Here is a 27,500-nt window from a genome sequence, read left to right on the forward strand (position 1 = left end):
TCCAAGGCCTTTCTTTCTATCTGTTTCCACGGTGACCTAGGCAGGCAGGAAATTCGCCAGAGTTTCCGACAATTGTGCAGAGGGAAGCAGGAAGTGGGCAGACGGGAAGCAGGTCAGCACAGGCCGGCTCCTCCCCACCAGGCCCGCCAGCCCCCGATGCTGTGTCTGCAAGGGACTCGTGCGTCCCAGGCAAGGGGCCCCTGGGCGGCTACCGGCCACAAGCTGCCTCACCAATGCAGGAGAGAAAATCCAGGTCCCCAGCTCTGGCCACAGGCTGCCTCGTGTGGTGGGAGCCACCAGCACGGAGACAGGCCCCCTCCTCCCCACCCCCCAGCCTGGAGGGACAGGGCTCTCTCGGGACCTCCAGGCTCGTCAGCAGGGAGGCCCGAAGCTGTCCCCAGCGGCAGCACCCTCGACCCACTCCCAGTGGGACCCAGGGGCAGTAGTGGCTGTGGACTTTTGTTTTTTAACACTTTGCAAATCTCTTCCACGGAGGGGACCATTTCCTGCGATCCCGTTGGCCGGGCCAACGGCAGACGCTGGGACGCCCAGGGAAACGCCTCCCGCCTCTGCTCGGCGCTAACAGAGGGCTCCTTGTTTCCCGGACACAAAGAGGGCCCGCCGTCAAAGGAATCCCTCAGGCCCGGCCAGCAAGGTGGGGGGGGGGGGTGGCAGTCCGGCCCCCAGGGGCCCACGCAGTGTGGACGCTGGGCCGTGGAGGCCAGCAGCCCAGGCCTAGCTCGTGGCTCTGCTGTGGAGCACCCCATCTCCTCCCCTCCCAGGCAGGCTGGCCAAACCAAGTACTTGGGACACGCTCGTATTAAGATCGCTGTCCAGTATCCTATACAGTCGTGTGTGACTTTGGCAACGAAACTTGCGGAATGAGGCCCGAATGTGGCCAGCCCTCAGCCTCCACGTGGCGAGCGGAACTCTGGGTGTACCTACTGAGTCAGGAGGCCCGGCCGGCCCCAGGAAAGCCACTGGGCACACACTGTGCCACGCAGGCCCGCACCCACCCACAGGCCCTGCCCTCACCTGTGTAGGGCAGGGGGCAGTTGCACGTGTAGCCGGCCACATCATCGATGCACGAGCCCTGGTTCAGGCACGGGTTAGACGCACACTCGTTGATGTTGGTTTGGCAATTGGGTCCTGGAGACAGAGGGCCGGTGGTGAGTGCGCCCATCACCCCAGAGGTTCTGAAGGGGCCCCCTAGGGTGGAGGGAGAGCCCCGCGCCGAGCCTACCCCGGTGGGTCTGCCCTGAGGGCAGCTGGTGCCTGTGGCAGGAAAGAGGAGCGAGGCGCCGCGGTCCCACCGCCCCCCGAGGGCCCGCTCTGCGCCAGCACCCCTGCCCGGCCCCACTCACCACTGAAGCCCTCGCGGCAGGTGCACACGTAGCCGCTGGTCATGTCTCTACAGGCACCCCCGTTGGCGCAGGGGTTGGACTCACACTCGTTGGTGTTGATGTCGCAGTGAGCCCCGCTCCACCCGGGGTCACAGTCACACGTGTACCTGCAGGGGTGACCACGGCACCATTCAAGCGCGCCCAAGCTCCCGGCCCTGCTGCCGTCCCCAGGCCTCATGGCACGCGGGGGGGGGGGGGGGGCCCCCCCCCCCGAGAGTCCTTTCGCGGGGGGACCCCAGCCCCCACCCCGCCCAAGAGGGCGGCATGGGTGTGGCCGTGCCACATCCGGGCAGTCGTCAGAAGGCCACCTGCCACTCACCCACCACGTGGCCTTGGACACAGAGTACGGGGTCCCCGCCCGCACCAACAGCCCCATCCACGCGGCCAGCGCTGGGTGCGGAGCAGGTGTCAGGAACCAGATGAGCTCTGCCTCCGCTCCACACCCTCGCCCTGCCGACACCACGCGTGCGGGGGCCACGCCAGCCGGGTGTCCTACAACTCGCTCCCGGGAGGGACGCCCCGGGAGAAGGGCTCGGGCCCACACACAGCACCCACGCCAGACGCCCATCATGGGGGCCGGGCTGTCACCTGTACTTCTGACCGACCAGCCACATACCCGGTTTCCCAAGACCCTCTCCTCGGGACGGAGATTGGCTAGAACGGCTCCCGGAAGTCAGAAAAGGGCTTCGCTCGCTAGGCCAGTGGTTTGCTACGCAAGCCCAACCTTAGAACAACCCGCACGGGTTGAGACGCACGGGACAAGGTGTGGGGGAGGCATGGGCTCCTGTGCTCTGGGCGCCACCCTCCCGGCACCTCCAGCTGCCCTCAGCCAGGAGCTCTCTGAACCCCACCGGTTCGCGCTCTTCTGTCACTCAGGCACGGCTGGTGAACTCCACCTGCAGCCCCTCTCCTGCTTGGAGGTGGGGGTGGGACTGTGACCACGCTGCTGGCCCCCAGACCCCCATCCTTAGGCGACCTTGGCCACCTCCTCAACACAGACCCAGGTGTGCCCCTTTCACCTCCGCGGGATGGGAGCCGTTTCAGCAGCCAGGGCGGAGAACAAGGTAGACCCCGGTGTCAGACACATGCGTGCTGGCTGCCGCTGACCCACAAGCGCGTCCGGGGCCCCGTGACCACACGTGGCCGTGCCGGGCACACACCAGGAGCCGGCGAGGGCCCTGCGAGCCCTTGCCCGTGACGGGCACCCGCTCCCGGCCTGTCCGAGGCTCCACGCAGGCCTCTCCCTCGCCCGCCAGCCTCCGGGGACAGAGCTCCCGCCCGCACCTACCCGTTGAGGCTGTCCCGGCAGGCCCCATGGATGCAGGGGTTGCTGCTACACTCGTTGACCTCGGACAGGCACGTGGGGCCGTGGTAGCCCTCGGGGCAGCGGCAGGTGAAGCTGTTGGTGCCGTCCTCGCAGGTGCCCCCGTGGTGGCAGGGGTTGCCCGCACACTCGTCGATGTTGACGTTGCACATGCTCCCTGGAAGCGGGGAGGGGGGCTCAGATACCCACAGCCGGGCCCCCCCCGGAAGAAGGGGCAGGGGGGTCTTCATGAGCAAGTTCTGGCCCCTCGGCGCCTCAGTTTGCCCCTGTTGAACCAGGGACGACACCCAACCCCTCTCCCCGGGTCCTCCCGAGGCGTAACCTGGGTAAGCGGGGGCTTCGCATGGGAGCACAGCGCCAGCCGGCCGGGCCCAGAGGACAAGGCCGGCGTCAGCCCAACCGCCCAGAGACGCCTTCGGGGAAGACACGGGACGCACGCCCAGAGGAGTCTGCCCTGACCAGGGATGAAGGGCTCGAGGGTGCCCGTCCCGGTCCTGGTCAGAGCCCCAGGCCTCCCGTGGTCTCTGCCCCAATGGCCCGAGGCTGGCAGCCGGAGAGCTGGGCCCTGGGTGGAGGCCTGCCCCGTCCTGCCCACCTGGGGACCCGGCTGAGTCGCTGGCCTCGACCTCGGCCCCTGCAGCAAGGGCTTGAGGGGCCTGGGAGGGGCAGAACCCCAGCGGTCCCTAGGCCCCAGGCCGCTCACCTGTGTAGCCCGGCTCGCACGAGCACTCGTAGCCGCCTATCTTGTCCAGACACGTGCCTGAGTCACAAGGGCTGCTGGCACAGTCATCCAGGTTGGTCTCACAGTTGGGTCCTGGCGGTGGGCAGCACCGGAGGTCAGCTCCTGGGCCCCCCCACCGGCCCCCCACCCCCCCCCCCCCGCCCCCCCGCCCCCCCCCCCCAGGCACCTGTGGTCCCCTTGAGGCAGAGGCACAGGTAGGCGTTGTCGCGGTCCTGGCAGGTGCCGCCGTGGCGGCAGGGCTGGCTGTGACACTCGTTGACGTTGGTCTCGCAGTGGTGGCCCGTGTAGCCCGGCCGGCACAGGCAGGTGAAGGTGGCAACGCCATCCTTGCACGACCCGTAGTGGCAAGGATCGGGGTCACACTCGTCAATGTCCACCTCGCAGTGCGGCCCCGTGTAGCCTGCCGGGCAAGGCCAAGGGCACTCAGGGCGGCTGCTCCCGGAAAGGCCCCAACCACGCCCAGGCTCTCCCGGAGCAGAGGGGGGAGGGTGCCGTTCATCACAGGACTCCCCGCCCCTTCCCCAGACCCGGGAACCTGCCCACCCTCTGTCCACCGGCCCCGCACCTTCCGTGCACACGCAGGTGTAGGTGTTGGGCCCGTCCAGGCACTTGGCGCCGTTCCTGCAAGGCGTGCTTGCACACTCGTCCACGTCATACTGACACAGGTGCCCGGTGAAGCCTGCGGCGAGGACAGGGAGGCAGTCGGACGCAATGGGTGCCGGGGGCCCCGTGGCCGAGCCCCCGCCGGGCCACAGCAGGGAGTCCCTCTCCAGGCCACGCTCCGGCCAGGGCTCAGTAGCCCTCCTGACCTCTCCTCTTGCTCCCTCTCAGCTCCTGCCCCTGCCCCTGCAGGAGGGGCTTTTCTCATACGGACTCCGGCTACTATGGTCCCAGCCGTCCCGCGGTGAACGAGGTCCCCCACTCAGCGTCTGCGACGGCTGACTGACACCTTGCAGGCCCACGGCTCTGACCTGCCAGGCCTCCCGAGTGTCGGCGTCCTGCACCTACAGACCCTCCGGCCGCCGGCTCCTGGAGCCCTCCTGTTGTGTCTACTGCAGGCCAGCAGAGGTGGGGAGGGCGGGGCAGGCCGACTCCCTCCCAGCTGCGAGCCCTCAGAGAGCCGGGCTGGCATCTCTTCGCCACCTGAGCTCCCCGGGGACCTGGGGACTATAATCCCGCTCCCAGGGGAGCCCCAGCGGCAGGGAGGATTTCTGGGTCCCGGGCTCCCCCTAAGCCCAGCCTGACCTGGCCTGGCCTGACCACTCCCGAAGTGAAGTCCTTGCAGGCCAGTCCCTGGGGGACCCGCCCGGTGCCCCTCAGGACAGGACAAGGGGCTCCCGTAGGACCAGGCCCACGCCTGAGCTAGGCCTCCTAGTGGGTCGTCGGAGCTCCCGGCCCGCCTCCCCCAGAGGGAGGGTGGGGGCTGGGCAGCAGCCCTGCTGGGGACGGGCCTCACCTGTGGGGCACTCGCACAGAAACTCGTTGATTTTGTCCAGGCAGCGGCCGTTCTGGAGGCAGGGGCTGCTGGCGCACTCGTCCGTGTTGACCTCACAGTGCACGCCCTCGTAGCCTGGGGCGGGGGCGGGGAGGGGGCACAGGGGTCCGTGAATAGCCGCGGCCACCCCCCACCGCAGCTCAGGGCAGAGAGACTGACGCCCACGCCAGCTGCCGGCAGAGGCGACTGGCCGGCACCCTCCGTACCCGTTCTCCTGCGGCTCACCTGGCCCCCCGGGCCCCCCCCAAGCCCTGGCGCTGCCCCTCTGGGCTGGTGCCCCGCGGGCTGGCCCGGGCGAGCGCGGAGGCCGGGGGCACAGAGCGGTCGCCAGGGGCGCCGCAGCGGGGTCACCGCGACAGGCAGGAGGCTGGCTCCACGTACCCGGCATGCAGATGCACTGGAACTCCCCGATCTGGTCCAGACAGGTGGCGTCATTCTGACACGGGTTCGAGATGCACTCGTTGACGTCAATCTCGCAGCGCGGGCCCGTGTAGCCCTGCAGACACTGGCACTCGAAGGAGCCCAGCGTGTTGATGCACTTGCCCGCGTGCTCACAGGGGTTGGCGCCTGGTAGGGGCCGGGGTGGGGCGGCACCGGTGAGAGCCTGCTTCGGGCACCCCGGCCACCGGACCATTCTGGGGCATGCCCGCCTCCCCCATCAGACTGGCAGTCCTCTCTGTTGGAGGCGGGGGGGGGAGGGGTGTGTGTGTGTCACGCCTCCCCCGTCAGACCAGGAACCCTCTGAGGGCAGAGTTGATGTCCCAGACTCCCCAGTCCCCCTCCCCCCACCGCACGACTTGCCCGGCGCACCCAGCGAGCACTCGTCCACGTCCTGGCTGCAGGCCGGGCCCGTGTACCCGGAGGGGCAGGTGCAGATGGCCTTGCCGTTGACGGGGTTGGTGTCGCAGTTGGAGCCCTCGTTGCAAGGGTTGCTGATGCAGGCGTCGTTGAGATGGCAAAGCAGACCTGGGCGGGGCAGCCGCGGTCAGCGGGGCGCTGCCTCTCCCGGCCTGGGTCTGCCGCCCGGCTCCACAGGGACGGACCTCCCACGGCCACGCTGCCCGGCGGCCCCGTCGGGCCCACGACCCTCAGGCTACCCTGGGGGGCTCGTCGCCAGCAGGCCCCCCCCCCCCCGGGCACCCCCGGCCTCCTTCCCTCCAGAGGGGCCCCTTCGGCAAAAGCCGTCAGCCGTGCGCCTGAGCGAGGCTGCGCACGCCAGGCAGGGCCGGGGAGCCCAGGGAGGTGGTGCCACGTCCCCCGTGCCCGCCCCCCGCCCCCCAGACCCGCCTCGGGGGCAGCCCCGCCCCCCGTGGCCGGGGCGCTCACCGGTGCGGCCATGAGGACACTCGCAGTAGAAGGAGGCCACTCGGTCGTGGCAGGTGGCCCCGTGGAAGCAGGCGGCGCTGGCACAGTCGTCGATGTTCTCGCTGCAGTCTTCCCCCGTCCAGCCGTTGACGCACACGCAGTTGTAGCCGCCGTGGGTGTTGTGGCAGGTCCCGCCGTTCTGACAGGCGTTGGGCATCAGCTGGCACTCGTCGACGTCCTCGGTGCAGTACTGGCCTGCGAGGGCCCAGCCCGTCACGCCTCGACCACCGGGCCCGGGGGCCACCGCCCCCGGGAAGCCTTCCCAGGCAGACTCCTCCACCCACTGCGGCCTGGACCGCTGTATCCCCGCCGCCCCCTGCCCCCCGGCCTGGCCGGGCCGTGGCCCCGTCGCTCTGCTGCGGGCACCGGTGCTCCGGGGGGGGGGGGGGGGGGCCCCCCCCCCCCCCCCCCCCCCCCCTCCCCGGTCGCGGGCAGGGGCTGCCCCGGGTCACGCCGCCCTTCCCGGACCGCGCTCCCCGTGCGGGCACTGTGTCGGGCGGGGGGCGCTCCCCTGCGTGTGCACCTGTCCACTCGGGTGGGCAGCGGCAGTTGTAAGTGTTCACGCCGTCCACGCAGGTGCCTCCGTTCCTGCAGCTGTTTCCGGGACAGTCGTCGATATTGTCCTCGCAGTTCTGGCCGGTGAAGCCTGCGGCCGGGGGGGAGCCAGGAGCCCGGTCAGGCCCTGCCCATCTGTGCTCGCCCCGGCATCTTCCTGGCTGGACCCACGACACCCTGCTCCGGACCAGCTGCCGCCCCCCACTCAGGGCCTGCCCCGGGACGCCCACCACCTTGGGGCCCTCGGGGTCCAAGCCCCATCCCCTGGTCCCCCTGTTCCCTGTGTGACCAGGCCCCGCACTCCAGGGCCCACGTGTGACGCGTTCCTCTCTGAGGAATCATCGTGCAAAGGGCCCGCTGAACAGACGGGGACTTGGGAACACGGGATCCTGGACGTGGCGTCGTAAAAATCCCGCGTAGCAGAGTTAACCACGGGCGGCTGTAAGCGGGTGCTGCCTGCAGGTGAGGCGCTGTGCTGGGGCCGGGGAGGGCTCCAGGCAGAAGCCCGGAGGAGGCAGGGCGGACACGCGGCCCTCAGTTTCCCCGGAACAGAGGTGTGATGCCCGCTTCTCCCCCCCTCCCCCGGCCAAGCCGGGCCAACCTCTGTCAACGTCGCCTCCACACCAGTCACCTGTTAACCCGCTCAACTCCCGCCGGTTCAATCATCAACCCACAAAGGTGCGCCTGGCAAGAGCCCAAACCTACAGCCAGTTACTGATTAATGCCCCTCCCGGGGCGCCTTTGAACCTGTCTCCTGCCCGAGGAGAGCCGATCCCCTCCCTCGGGCCGCCCACCCCACCGGTGCCCTGGGGGGTAAAGCAGGTGGTCTAGAAGAGCTGAAGTGGACAGTGTTTTAGAGGGAGTGCCCCAAATCAGAGCCCGGAGCCCGAGTTCTGGCTCCCACGTGTGTTGTAGGGGCCTGAGCACGCCTCCCCGCCCCCCACCCCAATACCCCTGAGGGTCTCCTACAGGGCCGTGCGGCACACAAGCCTGGCGAGCCCCCGCCGGGAGAATCTCGCCCCGCTGGCCCCCGCGGGAGCCAGCACCAGCTCCATGAACAGGGTGTCCCCCGGCGGGTCGCCCCACGGCCCACGTCCTCCAGCCCTCACTGTGGCCCCTGGAGGGCAGGCTTCTCTTGAGACACGTGGCTGGATGCGAGGTCCCAGGCCCGAGGTCACCAGGCCAGCAAAAAGGCATCTGAACCCAGAACCCAGGGGCGGGCCTGGCGAGTGGGCTTATCTCTTGGCCCCCAGGGACAGCTGACCAGCCAGCAGCCCTGGGGTGGTCAGGGGGCAAGGGGAACACCCAGCGACACTCGGGAAACGCACACAAAGCTGGCTGGAGCGGTGACGAGGCCCCGGGCTTGGCGGCGGACAGGCAGGCAGAACGCTTCCCCTTTGCAGGGGCCGCTGGGTCAATCCTCCCGTCGCGCCCGGGACCCAAACCCCACCGACCCAGGAGGTTTTTAAGCCTCTGGCCAACGTTATTATTTTTAGATCACCAGCCGCAAAACTGACTCAAAAGCTACGGCGGGAAGACCAGCCCCTACAGCAGGGACAGCGACCCCAGCCCCCACAGCCAGGCCACCGGAGTAGGGGGGCAATGACGTGAGTTCCGACCACATGGAAACAAGAGACCCGGGGAGGCACAAACAAGGATGTCCCTGCAGCTGCGCCTCGTTCCCTAACTTGCACATGGCCCTGGGGAATTCAAGGTGAGGGGCTCAGAGCAGGGCGAAGAGTCAGGGGCCGCGAGGGCAGCGGCACCCGCGGGGCAGAGGGAGCACTGGGGAGGATACGCCCGTCCAGCCAGGCTCAGCCAGGAGCCCGCCCTGGGGGCTGCGGGGACCCCGGGTCCCTGGCATGGGGGACAAGTGCTGGGCGGCTGCAGCGGACCCCACCCCCAGGCAGAAGTGAGAAGGTGGGAGACCAGGGAGATGCCCGGACCCTGTGCCAGCCTCCCCTAACTGGTACCGCCTTTCCAGAGCCGCCCGCCGTCCTGTGTGTGCTGGGACACCGTCCTCCGAGCCGCGGCCCGGCCCGCACCCCCGGGGCCTCCCCGGGGCAGTACCTGGCAGGCAGGCGCACTCGTGGGTGGTGTCCCCCGTGGGGCGGCAGGTGCCCCCGTTCTGGCAGGGTGAGGGGCTGCAGGGCACGTAGGGCAGCTCGCAGTGGGGGCCGGTGTGGGTGGCGCGGCAGGCGCAGCGGTAGGAGCCGACCTCGTTGTGGCAGGTGCCTCCGTTGCGACAGAGCCCGGGGCTCTGGCCGCACTCGTTGACGTCCTGCCTGCAGGTGGGGCCGTGGAAGCCGGGCGGGCAGCGGCAGATGTACGAGGCCTCGAAGGGCAGGCACTGGCCGCCGTTGGCACATGGGTTGGAGGCACACGGGTCGGCCTGCTGGCACATCTTCCCTGGGGGGCGGGGGGGGGGGGGGGGGTCACGCCGGTGTCCAGGGACGCCTTCCAGGCACCGTGGAGGTGCCAGCCTGGCGCAAACCTGTCAGCACGGTCTCTTTAATTGCCGGGACCCCACGACAGGACACGGCCATCTTCCTGGAGACGGGGACCGCGGTTCCCGGGACACACGGCCAGCGGGGGCAGGGGGCCCCCGAGACCGGACCCAGACTGTCCCCTCCAGAGTTCGTGTTCTCCGGAGAGCTCGCCGTCGGGGCTCCTGATGCAGGGCCCTCCTCACTAGACGGAGGGCCCCCTCCTCGCAGAGGCAGGGAGCCCCGGGGTTCCCGGAGCGGATGTCGGGGCTGGAGAGGGGCCCGGGGACTCGAGGGCGGGGGTCACAGACTGCAGAAAGCCCTGGCCTTCTCCCAGCACGTCACGGTACACGGGCAGTGGGGGGAGGGCCGGGGCCGGGGCCGGGGCCGAGGGGGGGGGGGGGGGGGCCGGCGCGGCCCTCACCTGACCAGCCGGGGGGGCAGCGGCACTTGTACTCGGTCAGGGTGAGCAGGTCACAGGTGCCGCCGTTGCGGCAGGGCTTGGCGAGGCAGGCGTTGTCCCGGGGCGTCAGGCAGAGGGGCCCGGAGAAGCCCAGGCGGCAGGAGCAGGCGTAGTCCACCGTGCCGCCGTGGTCCACCGCGTGGCACGTCCCCGCGTTCTTGCAGGGGGCGCTGAGGCAGGGGTTGGGCGCCTGGCATCGCCGGCCCGCGAAGGCGCCGCTACAGCTGCAGCAGACAGGCCGGAGCGGTTACTCCCACCGGCTCCCCGCACCGTCCCCGGGGAGCGCCAGCCGCTGTCGGGCCCCGCCGCGGGCGGCACGTCCCGGGACCAGACAGCGCTGGGGGGCCGCACGACCTCACGCGTGGGCCAAGCGCCGTGGCGCCGTGCGCCTTCAAGCGGCGAACCGTACGTTAAGTGAATTTCACCTCATGTTAACTGGGGCAACGGGCTGGAGACCCGCGAAGCCGGACCTGATCGCAAAACCCTCGTGAGCGTCTGTGTGGCCACAGAGAAGGGGACACACGGGCCCACAGCCGCTCCCGGGGAGGGGGTGCCCCGAGACCCTTTGGTGTGGGGGGCTGGTCTCCTCCTCCTACCTCAAGCTGTTCTGTAACCAACGTGCCTTATTTGGGTAAAAAAACAGTCCCCAGCTTTACTTTTTTTCTTCTTTTTTTTTTTTTTTTTTAAATTTTAAATGGTGTTTTTTTTTTGGGGGGGGGGGAGGGGGGGGGGGGGAGAGAGGGAGAGTCAGAGTGAGAGGGAGACACAGAATCCAAAGCAGGCTCCAGGCCCTGAGCTGTCAGCACGGAGCCCGACGCAGGGCTCGAACCCACGAACCGCGATATCGTGACCTGAGCCGAAGTCGGACGGGTAACTGACTGGGTCACCCAGGCGCCCCCCAGCTTCTCTTCTTTCTTTTAAAAAAAAATTTTTTTTTTCCAACGTTTATTTATTTTTGGGACAGAGAGAGACAGAGCACGAACGGGGGAGGGGCAGAGAGAGAGGGAGACACAGAATCGGAAACAGGCTCCAGGCTCCGAGCCATCAGCCCAGAGCCTGACGCGGGGCTCGAACTCGGGGACCGCGAGATCGTGACCTGGCTGAAGTCGGACGCTTAACCGACTGCGCCACCCAGGCGCCCCTAGCTTCTCTTCTTTCAATACCCACGTGATCAACAGACATAAGGCTGTAGACACAGCAGAGTGGCTCCCGCCGGGGTCTCACCTGCCGGGGGCACCACAGCTGGCAGCCCATCCCCCACCCACGCTTAGCGCCCAGACACGGTCTCCCCCTTTGGCATCAAGTCTGCACGATGTCCAGGCAACATCAGCTGGGAGCAGACAAACCCATTTCCCAGCAGGAGAAATCAAGGTGCGCCAGGAGGAGCATACTTCCTGAGCTCTTGGCGAGCCGGCCGGGCTGGGGAGCAGGGGGGAGCAGGGGGAGCATGGGGGTGAAGGCCACCATGTCTGCTGGGTCTATGCTGTACCTCTCAGCACACTGCTCAGTCTCCAACAGGAGCAGATGAACGGGGGGGAGGGGGGGTTCACACGGCTTCTTTGCAGGGACAGGGCTCAGCACATGTCACCCCACCACAGGGCCTCCCTTGGCCACCTGTTGGTCCGGCTTCTGGAGCCTGGGCCACAAATTGCCCACCGAGGTCACCTTGTGGCCTTGTACTCGAGGGAAAAGCTCAGGAAAGGCTCTGGGACCAGCCAGGCATTGTTCTTCCCAGGCGCAAAGCCTCTGAGGCATAACGTGCCCCCGGCCCGCCCCCGGGGCCGCCATGGCCTGGGAAGGCAGCCGGGACGCTGCACCCACAGTCCTGGGCCCTGGGTGGGCGGGGCCTCCTCCCCCTGGCAGAGGTGGGGGGCTGGCGGGGAACCTCGGGTCCCCGCGTGAAGAGGGGGCTCTCCCAAACATGAAAACACCCCCGCTTTCAGAGCCCACCCGTCACACGGGGACCTCCACCCTCAGCAGAGGGCAGCCTGTTCGTCCTCACTGCCTTCCCCCCGCCCTGCCTGACCCAGGAGCTGGAATCAAGCCTGCATGGGTCGGGTGGCCGTCGTCGGAGGGGCTGGGGACTCTGCATGCCTGGGAGGCATCTGTCTCCCTGAGGGCTTTTCTCTGCGGCTACGGCTTGGGTGCGGCGGACAAGGACAACACGAAATGGCCACTGGGGCTCACCATCTGTTGTCAGAAGCCAAAAGTCCCAAACCAACTGGCTTAAAGAAAACAGGTCACCTCCGGGGCCCCAGGGAGGGAACTCAGGCGGAGTGAGGCTCCTGCCCAGCCTGGTCAGACGGGCGCAGTGGGGCCGGCCGGCTCCTGTGAGGAGGACAGACCCCAGGAGCAGGTCCCCTCACCCCGGCACGGCCACACTCCAGGAGGCTGGGGAAGGGGGTGCTCGGATCCAGTTACAGACCGCCTGGTCCCGGCCCGAGTGGCACTGTGGGCTCGGAGTGCAGCGATGGGGGATGGGGGCGGCAAGGCAGCGCCTCCCCCAACCTATCAATGCCCTCCATTGTCAGGCGGGAGCTGGCCACCGCTCACCGCTTGGAGAAAAGGCTCGTTTTTCTTTCCCAGCCACTGACGGAGCGGGCGGGTGGTGGGCACTGGAGAGAGGGCGCTTGGTCATCAGAGCAGGGTGGGAGCCCGCCTCATCCACACCACCCCCTTCCTCTCTGAGCCCTGCTGGCTTGAGGGGAGGGAGGCCTTCGTGGTCCCAGAGGGTGTCCCTGGGGCTCCCCTGCCACCAGACCAATCCCTAACTCGTCAGGACGCTGGGCGTCCCCAGAGGCACCAGAAGGCTCTGCCCGGACGCGCACCCCAGACCCTCCAGCCACGGGACAATATCCCTGTGAACGGGCCCCTGCTCTCCAGCCCCCCGCCCCCACCCCCCCGAGTGGGGACCCCCGTGGGAAGACTGCGGGAGAGCCCACCTGGACGGGTCACATCCTAGCCAACGAGGCTGGGTCACGCCGGGCCAGCAAGGGAAAACATGCCAATAAATCAGGCGTCGGTAGTGCGGACAAAGGCTGGCCGGGGAGCAGGTGCGCCTGTGGCCGGGGACGCGGGCGGCAGCTGCTCCCAGCCGGGCGCGGCGGGCCGCCAACCAGGGCGGGCGGGGCAGGAGCCAAGGAGGCTCCTCCGCGGGGGAAGGCGGCAGCTGACAGGGCCCATTGTCTCCCCTGCTCCTGCCCAGGCCAGGCGGACACCGCCGCGAAGGCACGCCGCCCAGCCCCACGGCTGCCGTGCACCGTCAGCGCCCCAGCTACAGGAGGGGCGGCCCCTGGAGACGGAACAGTAGAGGCAGGTGTTTTGTGTGGTGTGTGGGGTCCGAGGTACGGCCGGGGCTGGGCCGGGAGCCTGAGCCAAGAGGAAGCACCAAGCCCGGCACAGCGTCTGGGCCTCGAGGCGAGCGCGGAGGTCTGGGCCAGTCCCGAGGCCACCCTCCCCGCCACCCCCACTCTGGGGTGCTCCAGCTCCGGGCCGCCCGCGGCCGGGCTGTTGCTTTCTCCTCTGCACCTGCGAGCGCCTCTCCCCCAACCTGGCCATACGCTGGAGCTTTGCGGGGACGCCCCCCCCGGGGCCCCCTCTGCCCACGCCACCCAGACTTCCCTGCGGGGGCAGGAGGGACCATAAGGCCCCTGCTTGGACGTGGCCAGTCTGTCCTCCACGCTGGCCCTGGGGGGGGTCAGTGCAGGCCCCTGGCGGGGATGGCACTGGGCTTGACGAGGAAAACCGTACCCCACGCCTGCCTCGAAATGGAGAGGCTTCCTACAGCGGGCCCAGCTCAGGGCCTCGAGTGACCTAAGCAAGCCCTCCTGTCGGCCCCGCACCCCTCCTGGAGGAGGCCACCCGGTGTCTGCTCCTCCCCCTGCCTGTGGTCCTGTCCTGTCCTGGAACCCCCAGGCAGCCCAAGCAGCAGGTGAGTGACAGGTGGGGACGGCGGGGGGGGGGGGGGGGGGGGGGGGGGGGGGGGGGGCTCCAGGGGAAGGGCTGTGGAGGGACCACCAGGGGGCCGGGCTTCCGGCAGACACCCTGTCCCCCTGTCCCCCTGCCCCGCGAGGAGCGCCAAATGGCTGCCGGGCCTGTGGTCCCACAGCGGAGGACGAGGACGCTTTGTTCCCCCCCTCAATATTTCCACTGTGCTGGCTCCCGCCCTCCCTCCCCGCCCGCCAGCGCCGCTCCATAGAAATGCAAGTCCGGGGAGCATCCGGAGGCAGACGTTGCCTCGACCTTTCACCCGGGACTAATTCTAAATTGCACTGTTTTCTTTTCTAAGCTAAGCGGCCATCTGCCACCCCCAGGGGACAGATGACAGCTCCCTCTGCCCCAAACTAGGAAGAGACGGAAGGACTAAGCAGTGAGCAGTGCTGTACTCAGTTCTGCCCTCAAGGAGTTTGTGGTCCGGGGGTGGGGCCCTGCGCCCCCCCCCCCCGCCCCGCCAGCCGGTGGGGGGGGGGCGGGGGGGGGGGCAGGCGGGGCTCCCCGCCCCACTCTGCCTGCCGGGACCTCAGTTTCCCAGGAGTGCAGCGGGGGTGGGGGGGTCAAGGGGACCGCACGTGCCCCTCATCTGGTGCCCTGGCCATTTGGGCAGAGGGCACTCACTCCAGGCAGCGCTGGGCTTGATGTGTGCATTTCCTACCGCGTTCCTGGGAACAGATTTACCGGCCCAGCTGAGCTGCTGTGTCTGAGGGGATCTGTGGGGACACAGGACTTCCCCTGCACAGAGCTGACCCACCAGGACCTCCAGGCAGCACAGCACCGCCCTGCCCCCGCCACCGGGCAGCCCGCGTCCTTACAGCAAGAAGCCACCTGGATGCAAGGAGCCATCCCCTCCTTAACCAAGTCCACCTCTGCCGAGCAGAATGCGGGCCTAGGAGCCCCCTCCCCGAATGGCCACTGCTGCCCCTCCTCGAGCTTTCTGCCCGGGAAGCGGAGTCTGGGGCCCTCGGGCTCCTGCTGTACGGGGCAGCCAACGCCACATCACCGGAGTCCCCTGGTGACAAGGGGTGGGCACGGACGGGAGGCTGAAGCGCCTCCCAGAGCCCAGCCCTGCTGTGCCAAGCAGAGGCCCGCCAAGGCCGCTGCCTTCCACCTAAACCACAACACTGGGGGCCGCTGCCGCGAAGCCAGGCCCACCCACCCCTGCGCGGCTGGGCCAGGAGTTTCTGAGACCCCCGGCCTGGGAAGAAGAGAACCACCCACGTCCCAGCCCCCCTACCCGGGGCCACCCGTGGCCTGGGTGGGGAAAGCTCTGGCCCCTTGCTACAGGGGCAGACTGAGGCCAGGACCTCAGTCCCCTACAGGTGGAGCCACGAGACGGGGGTCAAGGAGCCGGGTCTTTCTCTGGGCAGGGCTTGGGGGCGCTCCTGGGACCTCAGCCCCTCCTTGGGCCAAGGCCAGTCCAAGTCCCGCCCCCTACTCCAGCAGGGAACCCGTCTTCCAGGAGGGACTGGCTGCCAGGCGGCGGCGGCGGTGATTTGCTCACTGCCTGTAGGTAGGCGGGAGCTCAGGGGGCCTCCCCGGCCTGTGCCCTACCCGGGAGGGGGGTGGAGCTGGGGGCCTTTCCCACTGGGGACAGCGGGGACAGCTCAGCTCTGGGGAAACAAAGCCCCCAGGAGAGGTGAGGCTTGGGGCAAGTGGGCACTGGCCCGCTGCCCTCACCCCCAAAGTCCCCGGCTTCCTTTCAGACCCGCAGAAGCCTTTGTCCGGACACCTGTCCGCGGGGCGGGCTAGGACCCTGCCAGCACCTCCGCTGCACTCAAGCCCCTCCCGCCCCCACCCCCCCAGCCCTGGGCTGTCTCCCGGCTTCTATCCCTTTCTGCGCCAGCTCCCTCCCCCACCTGACCTGCATTCAGGGGGCACAGGGTGAGGGTGGGGCAGGTGCGCAGGGGCCACTACAGCGGGATCGGGCCCCTGGTGGGCTGGGGCTGCTCCCAGGGCCTTGGGGCAGCGAGGGCTCTTCCTGACAGACCCACAGCCCAAAAGAGCAGCCCAGCAGGCTGGGGTGGGGGGGGGGGGGGGGGGGTGCAGCCTTCCCCGAGGGCCCAGGCCTTCCGGCCCCAACAGCTGCTGACAGCGCTCCCAGCTTTGTCTCCAATCTTCTCCCCAGGTTGCATCTCTGGACGGTCTAAAATCTGCTGGGAACAGGAAGCGCAGGAGCAGCTCGGGCTTCCTTCCTCGGCTCTGGGGGAAGCCCTTTGTGGGAGGACGAACCACCTGCCCTCCCGGGAAGCCACCTTTCCCACCGCAGGGAAAACAATGCCCCCAAATGGCTCATTGTCCCCACGTCACTCAGAGCCGCCCCACCCTCAACGTGGGAAGCAGGGGCGGCTTCCTGAGCTGGCCCGGCAGCAGGCACCCAGGCCCACCCATGGTGTGGGGTCGCGCGCTTGCAGGGACAGCAAGCATGGGGTCCCCCAGGGTCACGAGAGCGCCAGGGCTGTGAGGCACGTCAGAAAAACCTGCTGCACCCCCCCCCCCCAGTCTCCCAGAAGACAGAGCTGCAAACTAGAGACGAGGTTGGGACGTGTGTCCTCCCTCGACTGTGTCCCCAGAACGCCCGCGGGCCCCTCCCCCACAGCCTCGGGGGGCCTCTGCTCCCCAGCAGGGCGGCACCCACACCCGCACCCCAGTCGCTCGGATGCAATGAAGGAATCGACAGGCTCACGAGGCCACAGGGAGGGCTTAATCCGAAACTCGATTAATGAAGTCAGCAACTGCAGACCAAGCTCCACGCCGAAGCCACAAATGATTCTGGCAACTTCCCGCCCCTGCTCCCAGAAGCAGATGCCATCTCAGGGGACGTGCGGAGCGGAGAAGGCTGTACGCCCAACCCCAGCGGCTGACCAGGGCAAGCACGCAAGGGGCACCTCAGTTCTGTGCCCCGCGCCTTGCAAGGACACCAAGGACCCCCTCACACGGACCCCAGGACATGAAAGACGACCCGTAATTAGACCGCCAGCTTGAGCTCATGGGGTTCCCGCAACGGCCCTGAAGCTACACGCTGGGCCCATTTCACAGATGAGAAAACCAGGGCTCGGGCGCATTATTGCCCACAGCACCACCTGGATGTGAATGCAACTCCTAACTTCTGCTGTCACTGGCGGTGGCCAGGAGCCAGCCACCCAGGCAGGCAGAGCAGGGCCGCCCCCCTAGAGGCAGCTAAGGGTCCAGCAGGAGCTCCGAGCGTGGAGGAGGGAGGGTGTGTGCCCCTGGACCCCAGATGCCCTGCCCGGGAGGCCTGGGCTCCTCGCCTGACCACCTGACCCTCCCACGCCTGGAGGGCTGGGGCACACAATGCATTCTTACATCCCACAAGCTCAGCCGAAACCCAAAACCCCGGCTGGGGGTGGGGCATGGGGGAGAGCTCTGGGACTCAGGAAGCCTCCCAGCCAGCTGGCAGGTGGGACTTCTCCGGGTCCCTGTCCAGCAGGAGGGCTGGTCACACCTGTGCTGGGCACCTACCACCACCCTCGCCCGTAGCACCCCTGTGGCTCTCCTACCTGGAAAGCAGTGGAGGCACCGAGACGACAGGGACGGAGGTCACACCCAGCCTGCCCCTGCTGCACTCCGCCGAGGACCCTGGGACAGCCCCGGACCCTGTCAGGGCCAGCCGTGGGCTGCCTGTGGCTAAGCCGGGGCACAGGCATTCGCTCAGCAGCGGTCCCAAAGGTCACTGCCATCCCGCACCAGTCACCAGCCCCGTTCTATCTGGCCTCCTCTCCTCACTCACACCCACCGAGCACGGCCGCCCCCACGGGCCACCAGGCCCCACACACCCCCCACGCTTGCACACCTGGCTATCACCCTGGGCCCAGCACTGCCTCCAAGGTGGCCTGGGGCACAGCGAATACCAGAGACAGAATCCAGCCAGTTGCACAAGGCCCGGGGTGGGGGTGGGGTGAGGGTGGGGCCTGCACTGTCACCCTCTGGGGACACCCGGGTGTCCTGGGACCATTGGCATGGGTCCAGGGCCCTCTGGAGGGGTTTCTTCCCCTGCAGGGATACTGGGAAGTTCTTGGGCTGGACTTGACCTTCTGTCCCAGCATGACCTTGCCCAAATGCTGAAGCAGGGCTGGTCTCTGGGACAGCTTTCTGGACGAGACCTTGCACCATGAGGCAAGGGCTCCAGGACAGGGTAAACCTCAACCAATGCGTTCTGTCGGGACAAGGGGGAGGGTGGCACACGGGCCCAGTCAGTCACACGAACACAAAGGGGACACCCCAAGGACGGCACCTTCACCGGCCAGCAACTCTGTGGGATGCTCCGCCCGGCTCAAGGTCCTGAAGGAAAGGACCTCAGAGAGGGGGGTGGGCAGCCCAAGGTCACAGAGCCCACATGGTAGGTAGAAGGAAGCCGGTGCTGGTGGTGGGGCCACTACCCCAGCCCTGTGGGAGCCCTGCGCTACGATGGGGGGGAAAGCCCAGTACACGGCTACCAGTGTAGACGGCATCTCCCTGCAGGCTGGAAGCCAGGTCTTCCAGAACCCGGAGCCGCCCACCTGCTCGGGCCTCCACTTCCGGCTCTGCGCCCACCCCCATCGCTGGCCCAGGCCCGAGTGAGCATAGCGCAGGGGCCAGCCGAGCCCGGACCCGGGGCCCCGGACCACCGGGCAGGGTGCCGCCACACTCTGAGCCCCAGCCACGCACGGATGCTGGGGCTCACGGCCACACCTGGCTCCCCGATCTGGCGCTCAACCAGACAGGGCCGAGGCCGCCCTCGTTCTGACCACTGGAGGGAGGAGAGAGGGGGGAGGCCCCGCCCCGTGGGCTGCCCCGGGGGGAGCCAGGACCAGCCAGGCCGACAGGTGGAGGAGTCCTCAGGTTGACCCGGAAGGCCCACGCTGCGGTGACCTCACCCAGGCCCTCTCGGGAGGGAGGGGAGACCGGGGCCCCGAGGGGCAGGACCCTCCCCACCCCCCAGCCCGAACTCAGCATCTCTCTTACTAAAAAGCTGCTGGGAAAAATACACACACTCAAAACTCTGGCTCCTTCCCCAAACGTCTCATTTCCAGTAACCGTATAGTTTCCGCTCATCAACAAACCAACGCGGAGGAAATGGTGGGAGGCAGGTCCCCAGCCCGGCGACAAGGCCCTGCTGTGAAGGCATGGCTGACCCTTCCAGAGGCCTCCAGCTACCGCTCTCCCGGCCCACCCTATCCTCTGGTGCCCCCCGGCCTGGCCGGGCTGGTGGGAGGCCTGCTGTGGCCTGGGTCTGCCTGCCCAGCTAGGCGTAAGTGGGGGCAAACTCCTCCCCAGGGGCCTGGAGGAGGCTCGTAACCCGGGCCCATCAGCACAGGGTCAACAGTGGTGGCCCCCTGGGCAGATGCCCGTGGCTCAAACTGTGACCCAGGCCGGGCCGCCACCGTGGGGTGAAGACGGCAGGAGGCTGGCCCGGAAGGGTCCCCAGGGACAGCAACAACTTCTTCCCAGCCCAACCCAGTGACCCGTGTGGGTCCCAGAACTCTCAGGGTGGGTGGGCAGGCGTCTCGGATGTCCTGTGGCCACCTCTCAGACCCCACCCCTCACAGTGGGATGGACATGACCATCCGGCCTCGGCTCCCCCATGGGGGGAGCGGTTTGCTCAGCAAATCACCAGCATCAACAGAGTGACGAGGGGACAGAGCGATGAGGGGACAGTGACGAAGGGACAGTGCCTAGGGGACCGCTTTCCCAGCTCAACCGAACCAACTGGAACGCTGAGAGCACGCGACTGCCAGCCAGCCCACTGAGGGGTCAGCTGGGACAGCTGGGGACAAATCCTCTCACCCGCTCAGAGCGTGGCCAGGATGAGTCCCAGCCCCAGACCGCACAGCACAGGTGGTAACGGGGCCACGTCTCTGGTGAAAAAATCTCAGAGACCACGGCCTAGCATTCGGCCTGACTTCCCGCTGATCAGACCGGCTCCCGCCCGCCACCCACCCATCTCTGAGCAGCCTGTGGAGTGGGGCCAGATGAGCTGCAAGTGTCCTGTGGCTGAGGGACCCCTCCTTGGCGGGGTGAGCCGTCTGGGTCAAGAGACCACAAAAGCAGCATCTGGGCCTGGCCTGATCCCGAGACACCCCAGCGCCGCACTGGGCGGCCAGACCGAGACCCGGCAGGGGCTGGCAGCTGTACCTGAGGGACGCTCGGGTTTGGGAACCGCAGGGGTGGCCGTCGGAGGCCAGGCTCCCCAGTGCACGCCTCCCCCCTGACCAAGACCTACTGGAAAGCAGGACTCCTTCCAGGAAGCTGGGAACCCCAGAAAGCCCTCTTGCTCGGGCGAGGGAAGCCCCAGGGCTGACCTCCAGAGAAAGCCCCCAGCCCAACAAAGGGCAGCAGAAGGGGCAGGCCGCCTGGTGGGAGAGGCCGGGCCTCTCAGAGGTGTCCACAACCCGCTCAAAGCAGCAGCTTTGCATCAGAGAGAGGACAATGCTCAACCTAATTCACTCTAAGGTGTTAATGACAGACATCCTGATCCCTGCTGATCCCTGCCCCTGAGCTTAGGCGAAAGTGGGGAAAGTTGTTTGGGGGCCACCTAAGGTGGGTGCGGGGTCAGAAGGGACCGCCTGATGGTGAAATATGGGGTGTTTCTGTCCCAGAGTTCCCCGGGGTCTCGGAGATGCACAGTGGCCCCCCCACCCCCCACACCAAGGGACAGAAGTCTGGGCTGACACTGAGAACCCAGGGAAAGACGCGCTCTCACCCCACGGGAAGACCCCCGAGCAGGTAGATGGTGGGGCCGGGGGCCCGCCCGCTCCCAACCATACATCCTCTGCTGGGGCTGTGCCACCTGGGACCTGGCCCGGCCCCCGGGCCTGCCGCCCGGGGGGCCCCCCCCCCCCCCCCCCGGGCTCCTCAGGCCGCCACCGCGTGGGGGCTGGCAAGAGCACAGGCTGCCAGGGAACCTGGAGCCTGAGCAGGCCGGGGCCGCAGGTGTGCCAGGCTTTCCCGGGCGACTCCCCCGGGGACATGCCAAGCCCCGCTTGGGGCGGGGGGAGCTCTACTCGTGTGAAACGTCCAGGACAGGCCAATCCAGAAACAGAGAGCAGACCGGGGCTTGCCAGGGCCGGTGGCGGGGGGGGCCGGGGGCCCGGGGAAAACGGGATGACTACTTCATGGGCTGGGCCCGGAGGGGGAGCACGCAGGCACTGTAGGGATGCGGCGGGAGGAGCGTTTTTACTCGCTCCAGCGGCAGCAAGGTGGACGCAGGCCCAAGACAGGCCATGAGAGAAGGACCGGCGCCTGGGGGGGGGGGGGGGGGGGCGGCAAAGCTTTGGAAGCAGATAACGGTGGGAGTTGAACCTCGTGAACGTATTAAATGCTCCCGAATCGTACACTTCAAGTGGCTAAAATAACAGAATTTACGGTGCGTGTGATCGACCAGCGAAACCCCCATACGGGTATCCACTGCCCCCCAAATCTATTTGTCAACCTGCGTCCCAGGAGCAGGGTGGGGCGGGGCGAGGTCTCCAGGAGAAGCCCGCCCAGGCTGCTTCAGAGAAGGGCCTTCCTCCAGAACACCTGTCAACCGCGGCCCCCTCTGCAGGGACCCGCCCCCTCCTGGCGGGTGGGCCAGGTGGTGAGAACACCGGAGCCTAGCCCTGGCCCTGGCCCCAGACCTGCGGAACCTGCCAGGCAGGAGGCCTGACTCCCGGGCACCCCCGCCCCCACCACCTGTGGCCACCACCCAGGCGTTTACAGGCCTGTGCCGGGGTCCTGCTGGGCCGCACCTGCAGGAGAACTCCAGGAGCCCCCAAACCCAGCTCCCTCACGTACAGAGGGGGAAACCGAGGCCCGGGTCCGCGTACCCAACCAGAGACGGTCAGGCCCCGGCAGCACTGGGAAACTTCAGGGTCATCAAACACATCCTGACCCACGGTCACGATGCCGCGAAGCCAGCTGCTCGTAAAAGCCTCTGGGACTCTGGACGAGCCTGCACACGAAGGTGAGAGCTGACGTAAGCCGGCTTCAGATCCGCCCCCCCTCCTGCCCCGCCTCTTCCCTTCAGCCTCAGTTTTTCCCACCTGTAAACTGGCGATGAAAAGAAAAAGCAGCCGAGCAGAGCAGAGCTGGCCACCACCTGGAGGGGGTGTGAGCCAGTGGAGTAAACCGTCTGCCAGGGGTTTTATGAGGCCGGGTAACAGCAGCTGTCTGTGCGTGGAGTTGTTAGTGTTACGTTATTGAGGAAAGCAATCTAGCTGCTCAATCAACTCGACAAAGCCACATCCTTTCACTATTTATAGACAAGACACGAAACAGGAAAGGTGCCCTCCCCACCCCAGGAGGGTGCAACCCCTCAGCCAGGCACTGCCCAGGGGGCCCCGCCGCCCATCCCCATCGAAGGCACAGAGAATGAGGAGGGGGGTCGGTGCTGGGGTCCGGCCTGCGGGGGCCTCACGCTGCACTCTGGCCCTTAGCGGGGTGGAGCAGAGGTGTCCCACGGGCCCTCTCCCGCCGCCATCGTCTGGGGAGTCCCAGCACCCGGACTGTGCCCCCCGACGTCCTGATGAAGGGCTTCTCCTCTGCCAGCCAAGGGTTCGGCCCGCCCCACCCTCTTCCTGCTAAGGGCATAGTTTCCTTTCTCTTTAAAAAAAAATTCGTATTTCTTTTCAGTGGAAAAAACGTTAGCCGCCGTTCAGAGGCAGGGCCCCGTCCAAAGAGGCACCTTCCTGTAAAGAAGGCACGTTCCCTGCCGCGTCTCCCGGCAGGGGAGAACGTTCTGGTTCACAGTGGGTGTCTGACATGTGTTTTCCTACCTGGCCCCAAAGCTGAAGCCGCATAAACAGAGGAAGCCCTGGAGCAGACCTGAGAATTCACCTGTTCGTCCCCCAGCCTCGCCCAAGACTCCCAGGTGACTCAATGGAAACATCCAAACTGGGTGGCAGGAGACGCGAAACGTTAGGTCCCCCGGAAGCGGAGGGCCAAGGCACTTCCCGCCGGAGCCTCTGAACCTCCTCTTCTAAAGGGAAGTTGTCGTCCGGCCCCGCTTCCTCGGAGACTGGCCACGGAGGCCTCGGGCAGTGCAGGCAAGACAGGGCAGTGGTTAGAACACTCGCTTCGGAGCGAAAGAGAGAGGCCGGGCCAGGCGCCACTCCGCACTCTTTGATCCCGGCAGCCGCGAGGTCTTTGCGCTCGCTTACCCCCCCACCCCACCCCCACCCCAGGCCTGACCCCACATGGTGCCGCGGGCTTGCTGGGAGCCACGTCAGGCCAGGCTCAAGCCACGCTGAGCTCCCCTCCGCCTGACAGGTCACATGCACTGTTGTCACCTCTCCTGTCCCCACACTAGAAAGTCACCTCCGTGGGGGCAGGGGCTGTGTCTGACCTGAGCCGGCCATGAGCAGAAAACCCAGCACACGGCAGGTGCTCAAAGGTGTCTTTGGGGAAAAAGCAGACAGGACTGCTGATCAGAGTCCCCGCAGGTGATAAAACCCCCAGGAGCCCCTCCCCACGCAGCACCCGGCCTGGGCCCACCAGGCAGCACCTTTTGGCTTCTCCGAATTCACTCATTAGCCAACTGAACATTCGAGAAGGAGGATCCCGAAACCAGCCCTGTCAGCTCAAAAGGAGAAGGCAGGGAAGAAACGGACGCTCAGCCGGTCTCTAAAGCCTGCCGCTCTTACGCAATCCTCGTGCCGCGGAGAGATCGATCGTGTCGGCCCCACACTACCGACGGGGAACCTGAGTTCCGGCGGCCCGACGACCTGGGGTCACAGAGCTAGCAGGTGGCGCAGCCAGGCCTCAAATACCGGATGGTCCAAAGCTAAAGCCCGCCACCGGCCAGCCAGCTGGACTTGCCCTCTGAGCGCGATGGCTCACTCCGCTTCTGCGATCACCTGGAAGGCGCCCAGTGGAACAGACTTTCCCGCGGGCAGGGAGACTGTCCCAGCAACCCTGGGGCCTCCGCTCCCAGTCCAGGACCAGGCAGGCCCCAGAAGCCTTTCGATGACCACCCCCCCCCCCCCCGGGCCTGCCTGCAGGGCCACCCCGCACAGCAGCCCTGCAGGGATGGCGCTCTGCCCACAGGGACAGGCGGCGGGTCTTTCCTCCGCAGCCACGGGCCCGCTACACCTCTGCTACTCGGTGACACCCTGGGAGCGCTTTCACGCCGACAGAAACCTCTTTTTCCGATGCTGAGCCCTGCAGCCACCTGACTAGCGGCTTCTGGGGAAGGTTCCTTCTCTTTTGGGGTGGAAACAGATGATTCACCAGGTACTAATGCGCCGGGCACTGTGACACGACCGTTTCCCACACCCTATCCCTAGGGGAGCCAGCAGACCAGCTCGGAAAGTCAAAGAACCTTCCGAGAGGCCGGGGTGAATGCTACAGAGTCGGAGTTTCCACCCAGGTTGGCACCAGAAGCCCGTACCCCAACACCTTTGAGGAAGGAAGGTGTCTTCTCCGCTCAGCCGCAAGGGCCAGGCCACCCATATAGCAGACCCTCTGGGGCTTCACGGGAACAGAAGAGCCCAGCCAGAGGCACAGGCCCCAGGGGCAGAGGGAGCCAGGGCCCCTCACGGGAGCGGCCACAAGGTCCCCAAACCGCACCATGGGTCCAGACCTGTGCCCCTCCGCAGCTGGACCCGGCTGTCGCCCCGTCCCCGCTCTGGTCCCCAGGCTCCAGCACAGTGCCACCCAGAGGTGGGGCCTCTGAGAATGGCACTTCCGTTCCGTCTTCCAAGTGGATCTGTGGGGTGTGCACAATGGGGTCTCTGTGGGCCAAGCTCGGCCGAGTGCCAGGCCAGACTGAGGCAGGCTTCCCGCCAAGGAGGGGGCCCCAGGCCCCAGGGAGGAGACAAGGCCGGCGCCCAAGCCCTGATCAGTGGCCTGGCTTGGTCGGAGGGGTGGGGAGCACGCACACTGTCGCCCTGTCCCCTAGAAGCGTCTCACCCCAACGCAAGCAGGGGGCTGCAGTAGCCCCCTTGTGGCCCAGGCTCCAGCCCAGAGAGACTCCAGGGTCCCCTGGGCCAGTCTGTCCCTGCTCCCCCGTGGCACAAAGAGACCCCTCCTGCCTTCCCAAAGCCCTCCGCACAGGTCCGGAGACCCCCCAGGCCCCATGGGTGAGCACAGGGCCAGAGCGGGCGTGGGGCAGGCGGGAAGGGAGTCGTGCATTCTGGGAAGCCACGCATAATTAATCACACAGCATTAATCCTCCTCCCGACAATAGCCGCTGCGCTTCCCCTGAATCCCAGCTGTCGGTCTCTGAATGGAAGGAAGCAAGATTTAGGGCATCAGGCGTCGGTGAGGCTTCTGCAGGAGAAGAAAAAGGCCCCAAAAAAGCAAAAAAAAAAAAAAAAAAAAAAGTAGTGTGCATTCATTAGCATCTGACAAAGACACAATCCTCTTTGTCTATGAAACTGCTCACAGACCTGCTTAATTGGTTTCAGTTCGGGGAGGGTGGGGGCAGTGAAGGGGGGGCTGCTAGCCCACGGGCCAAGGGTTGTCAAGGGAAGGGGCCCTGAGCAGTGGGAATGCGGCACGCCGAGGACCGGGATGGAGGACGGCTGGGGAGCCACTTCTCCCTCTAGCCCCCCCTCCATGGGGGGGGGGGCCCTTTCTCCAGCCACCAAGCACCTCCTCATATTTCCCACCAGGGACAAAGTCAACCACGAGAGAAAAACTTCCCGGGGCCAGAGCGCACAGGGAGGGCGCGGACTCTAACACGCCCCCTGCCCCATCAGGGTGGGTTGCGGGCTGTGCCACACACACACACACACACACACACACACACACACACACATACACACGCGACACGCTGGTTTCCCAGCCAAGGACCCAACGCTGGGTGGGCGATGGACTGGATGGAGGGTTCGGGAGTCGGAGCTGTAGATGCCGTGACAGAAGCCAAGCCACCCCCCAACCTGGGAGATGGGTCCCCCAACCTCACCTGAGGTCAGACAAGGTGAGCTGGGCGAGACCGAAGGCCCAGGGGGGTGGGTTTGGCATTAAAATAGCCACTTCTGCCTGAGGCACTGCACTCACCTGCCTGGAGGAGGCACTCCCCGTGGGCAGGGTGGCCCGGGGGCTGGGCCGCTCCAGAAGGTCCACAGCCTCCCTGGCGGGTCATTGTTTCTTAGGGATTTTAGCAAGAAGCAGGGTACCGGGAATTCCCGACTAGCACCCCAGGAGCCCAAGGTGGCCCACAAAGGCGTGCTCGAACCTCCAGCGGCCAGACCAGCTCCACACGCAGCATAATTGCTGGTGATTAAGTAATTGCCAGACTTTGTCCAATAAAAGTAACACGTGACCGCGCCCAGCCTTCTGGGCCATCTCCAGAAGACAATGGCCCAGTGTTCTGTCCCCGCGGGCCCCCGCTGCAGAAGGCAGGGGCTCTGCTCCCGACAAAAGCACCAGGTCCCCACAGGGGCGCAGGGGCGCGTACTCACACACAGGCTTCCGTGCCGTTGGGGGATACTTCACAGTTCCCGCCATTCATGCAGCTCTCGCTGGGCTGGGAACATCGCAGTCCTGGGGGGGGGGGGGGTAAGACAAGAGGTCAGCCCAGGTGGCACTGGGGCCCTGAGCCCAGGGAAGGACCCACCCCAAGGGACACAGCCACCCCTCACCCAGAAGGCTCTGCCTTGTCATGGGGTTGCTGGGGACAGGAGACCTCACGAACCCTCCCAAACGTGAACCCCAAGGGGCTTTGACGTTCTGCCCAGAGTTCTGACAGTCAGAAATGGGGGGAGGGACAACAGGTTGGCTGGCCGGCAGGTGGACAGGTCACGCTCAGAGTGGGTAAGGGTGGCCTGAAATGACATCTGGACAACAGTAGAGGAAAGCTGAGGTGACCCTGGGCGGCTCTCCCAAACTCTGCACCCCCCCCCCCACCTATCTTCAATGGGGAGCCCAACGGGGCCACGGCCCCTATCCAGCCACCAAGATTGTCTGGCTGTTCAAACATGTTCTGTGAGGGGGCGGTGCTGGGGGGGCACACTCCCCACCCCCCACCCCCCCCAGCTCGTGGGAAAAAGCGACAGCTGCAAAGCCCAACGCCCCGCCCGCCAACAAAGCGCCAGCTACGGAATCAGAGCAGCCCATTGTCACCAGGGCCGCCTCCTGGGGCACCGGGGCTGCACCTCAGGGACCTGGCCCCGCCTCCAGGACACCCAATACCTGCTCCCTCGGGCAGGCATCCTCAGCTACATCCAGGGGAGGGGGGTGAAGGAGCCCCATTTGGAAGGAATTTGGCCCCATTCCCAAGAAGGCATTAATAAGGTGGCCCCCTCCCCATTTTACCAGCGCTGTGTAAAGGAAGCCCCTCCTGGGGGCGCGGAGGGGGTGTGACTTGGAACCCCACCTTCTGGAAGTGGGGATCTAATTCTCCCCTCCAACTTTTTGGAGAAGATAGAAAGGAATCACCACTAGATTCCTCCATGCGAAGTGGAGAGAGGGGTAAGCGCTCCTTCTCCGGGTCCCTCTCCACTCTCGCAAGATTTCCAAACTTGAACTCCGAAAAGTCAAAGTCCCACCAGTCAGTCGCGGCGGGGTGTTCCGCACACACCCCCCCCCCCCCGCCCACGCCAAACTGTCTATGAGCCGGCATGGGGGCAGCGATCAGGCGTGGGAAGGAGACCCCTCGGTCCGCGCCTCCCGCCTGGCCCTTCGCGAACTCTCCTAAATGGGGAGAAGGCCGGTCCGCCCGGCGCCCCACTGCCCACCGCGCCCCGCAGA

General features: G+C 66.8%; 1 protein-coding gene across 1 annotated transcript in view; it reads right to left on the bottom strand.

Moving 5' to 3' along the window:
- NOTCH1 (notch receptor 1) overlaps positions 1-26,637 on the bottom strand; it is a 41,011-nt gene extending 14,374 nt beyond the window's left edge. Inside the window, exons 1-14 of the mRNA XM_040464355.1 lie at positions 26,213-26,637; positions 9,795-10,057; positions 8,955-9,293; positions 6,853-6,975; positions 6,291-6,524; positions 5,775-5,930; positions 5,346-5,531; positions 4,926-5,039; positions 4,035-4,148; positions 3,636-3,869; positions 3,431-3,541; positions 2,692-2,884; positions 1,365-1,510; positions 1,036-1,149 (exon numbers count right to left, since the gene is read on the bottom strand). Coding sequence (XP_040320289.1) covers positions 1,036-1,149; positions 1,365-1,510; positions 2,692-2,884; positions 3,431-3,541; positions 3,636-3,869; positions 4,035-4,148; positions 4,926-5,039; positions 5,346-5,531; positions 5,775-5,930; positions 6,291-6,524; positions 6,853-6,975; positions 8,955-9,293; positions 9,795-10,057; positions 26,213-26,262 — 2,377 coding nt within the window. The 5' untranslated portion in view covers positions 26,263-26,637. The remainder of the gene's footprint in view (positions 1-1,035; positions 1,150-1,364; positions 1,511-2,691; positions 2,885-3,430; positions 3,542-3,635; positions 3,870-4,034; positions 4,149-4,925; positions 5,040-5,345; positions 5,532-5,774; positions 5,931-6,290; positions 6,525-6,852; positions 6,976-8,954; positions 9,294-9,794; positions 10,058-26,212) is intronic.
- Between the last annotated feature and the right edge of the window lie 863 nt (positions 26,638-27,500).

The sequence above is a fragment of the Herpailurus yagouaroundi genome, unplaced genomic scaffold (assembly GCF_014898765.1).
Source record: "Herpailurus yagouaroundi ecotype Mexico unplaced genomic scaffold, PumYag 440, whole genome shotgun sequence".
NCBI classification, from domain to species: domain Eukaryota; kingdom Metazoa; phylum Chordata; class Mammalia; order Carnivora; family Felidae; genus Herpailurus; species Herpailurus yagouaroundi.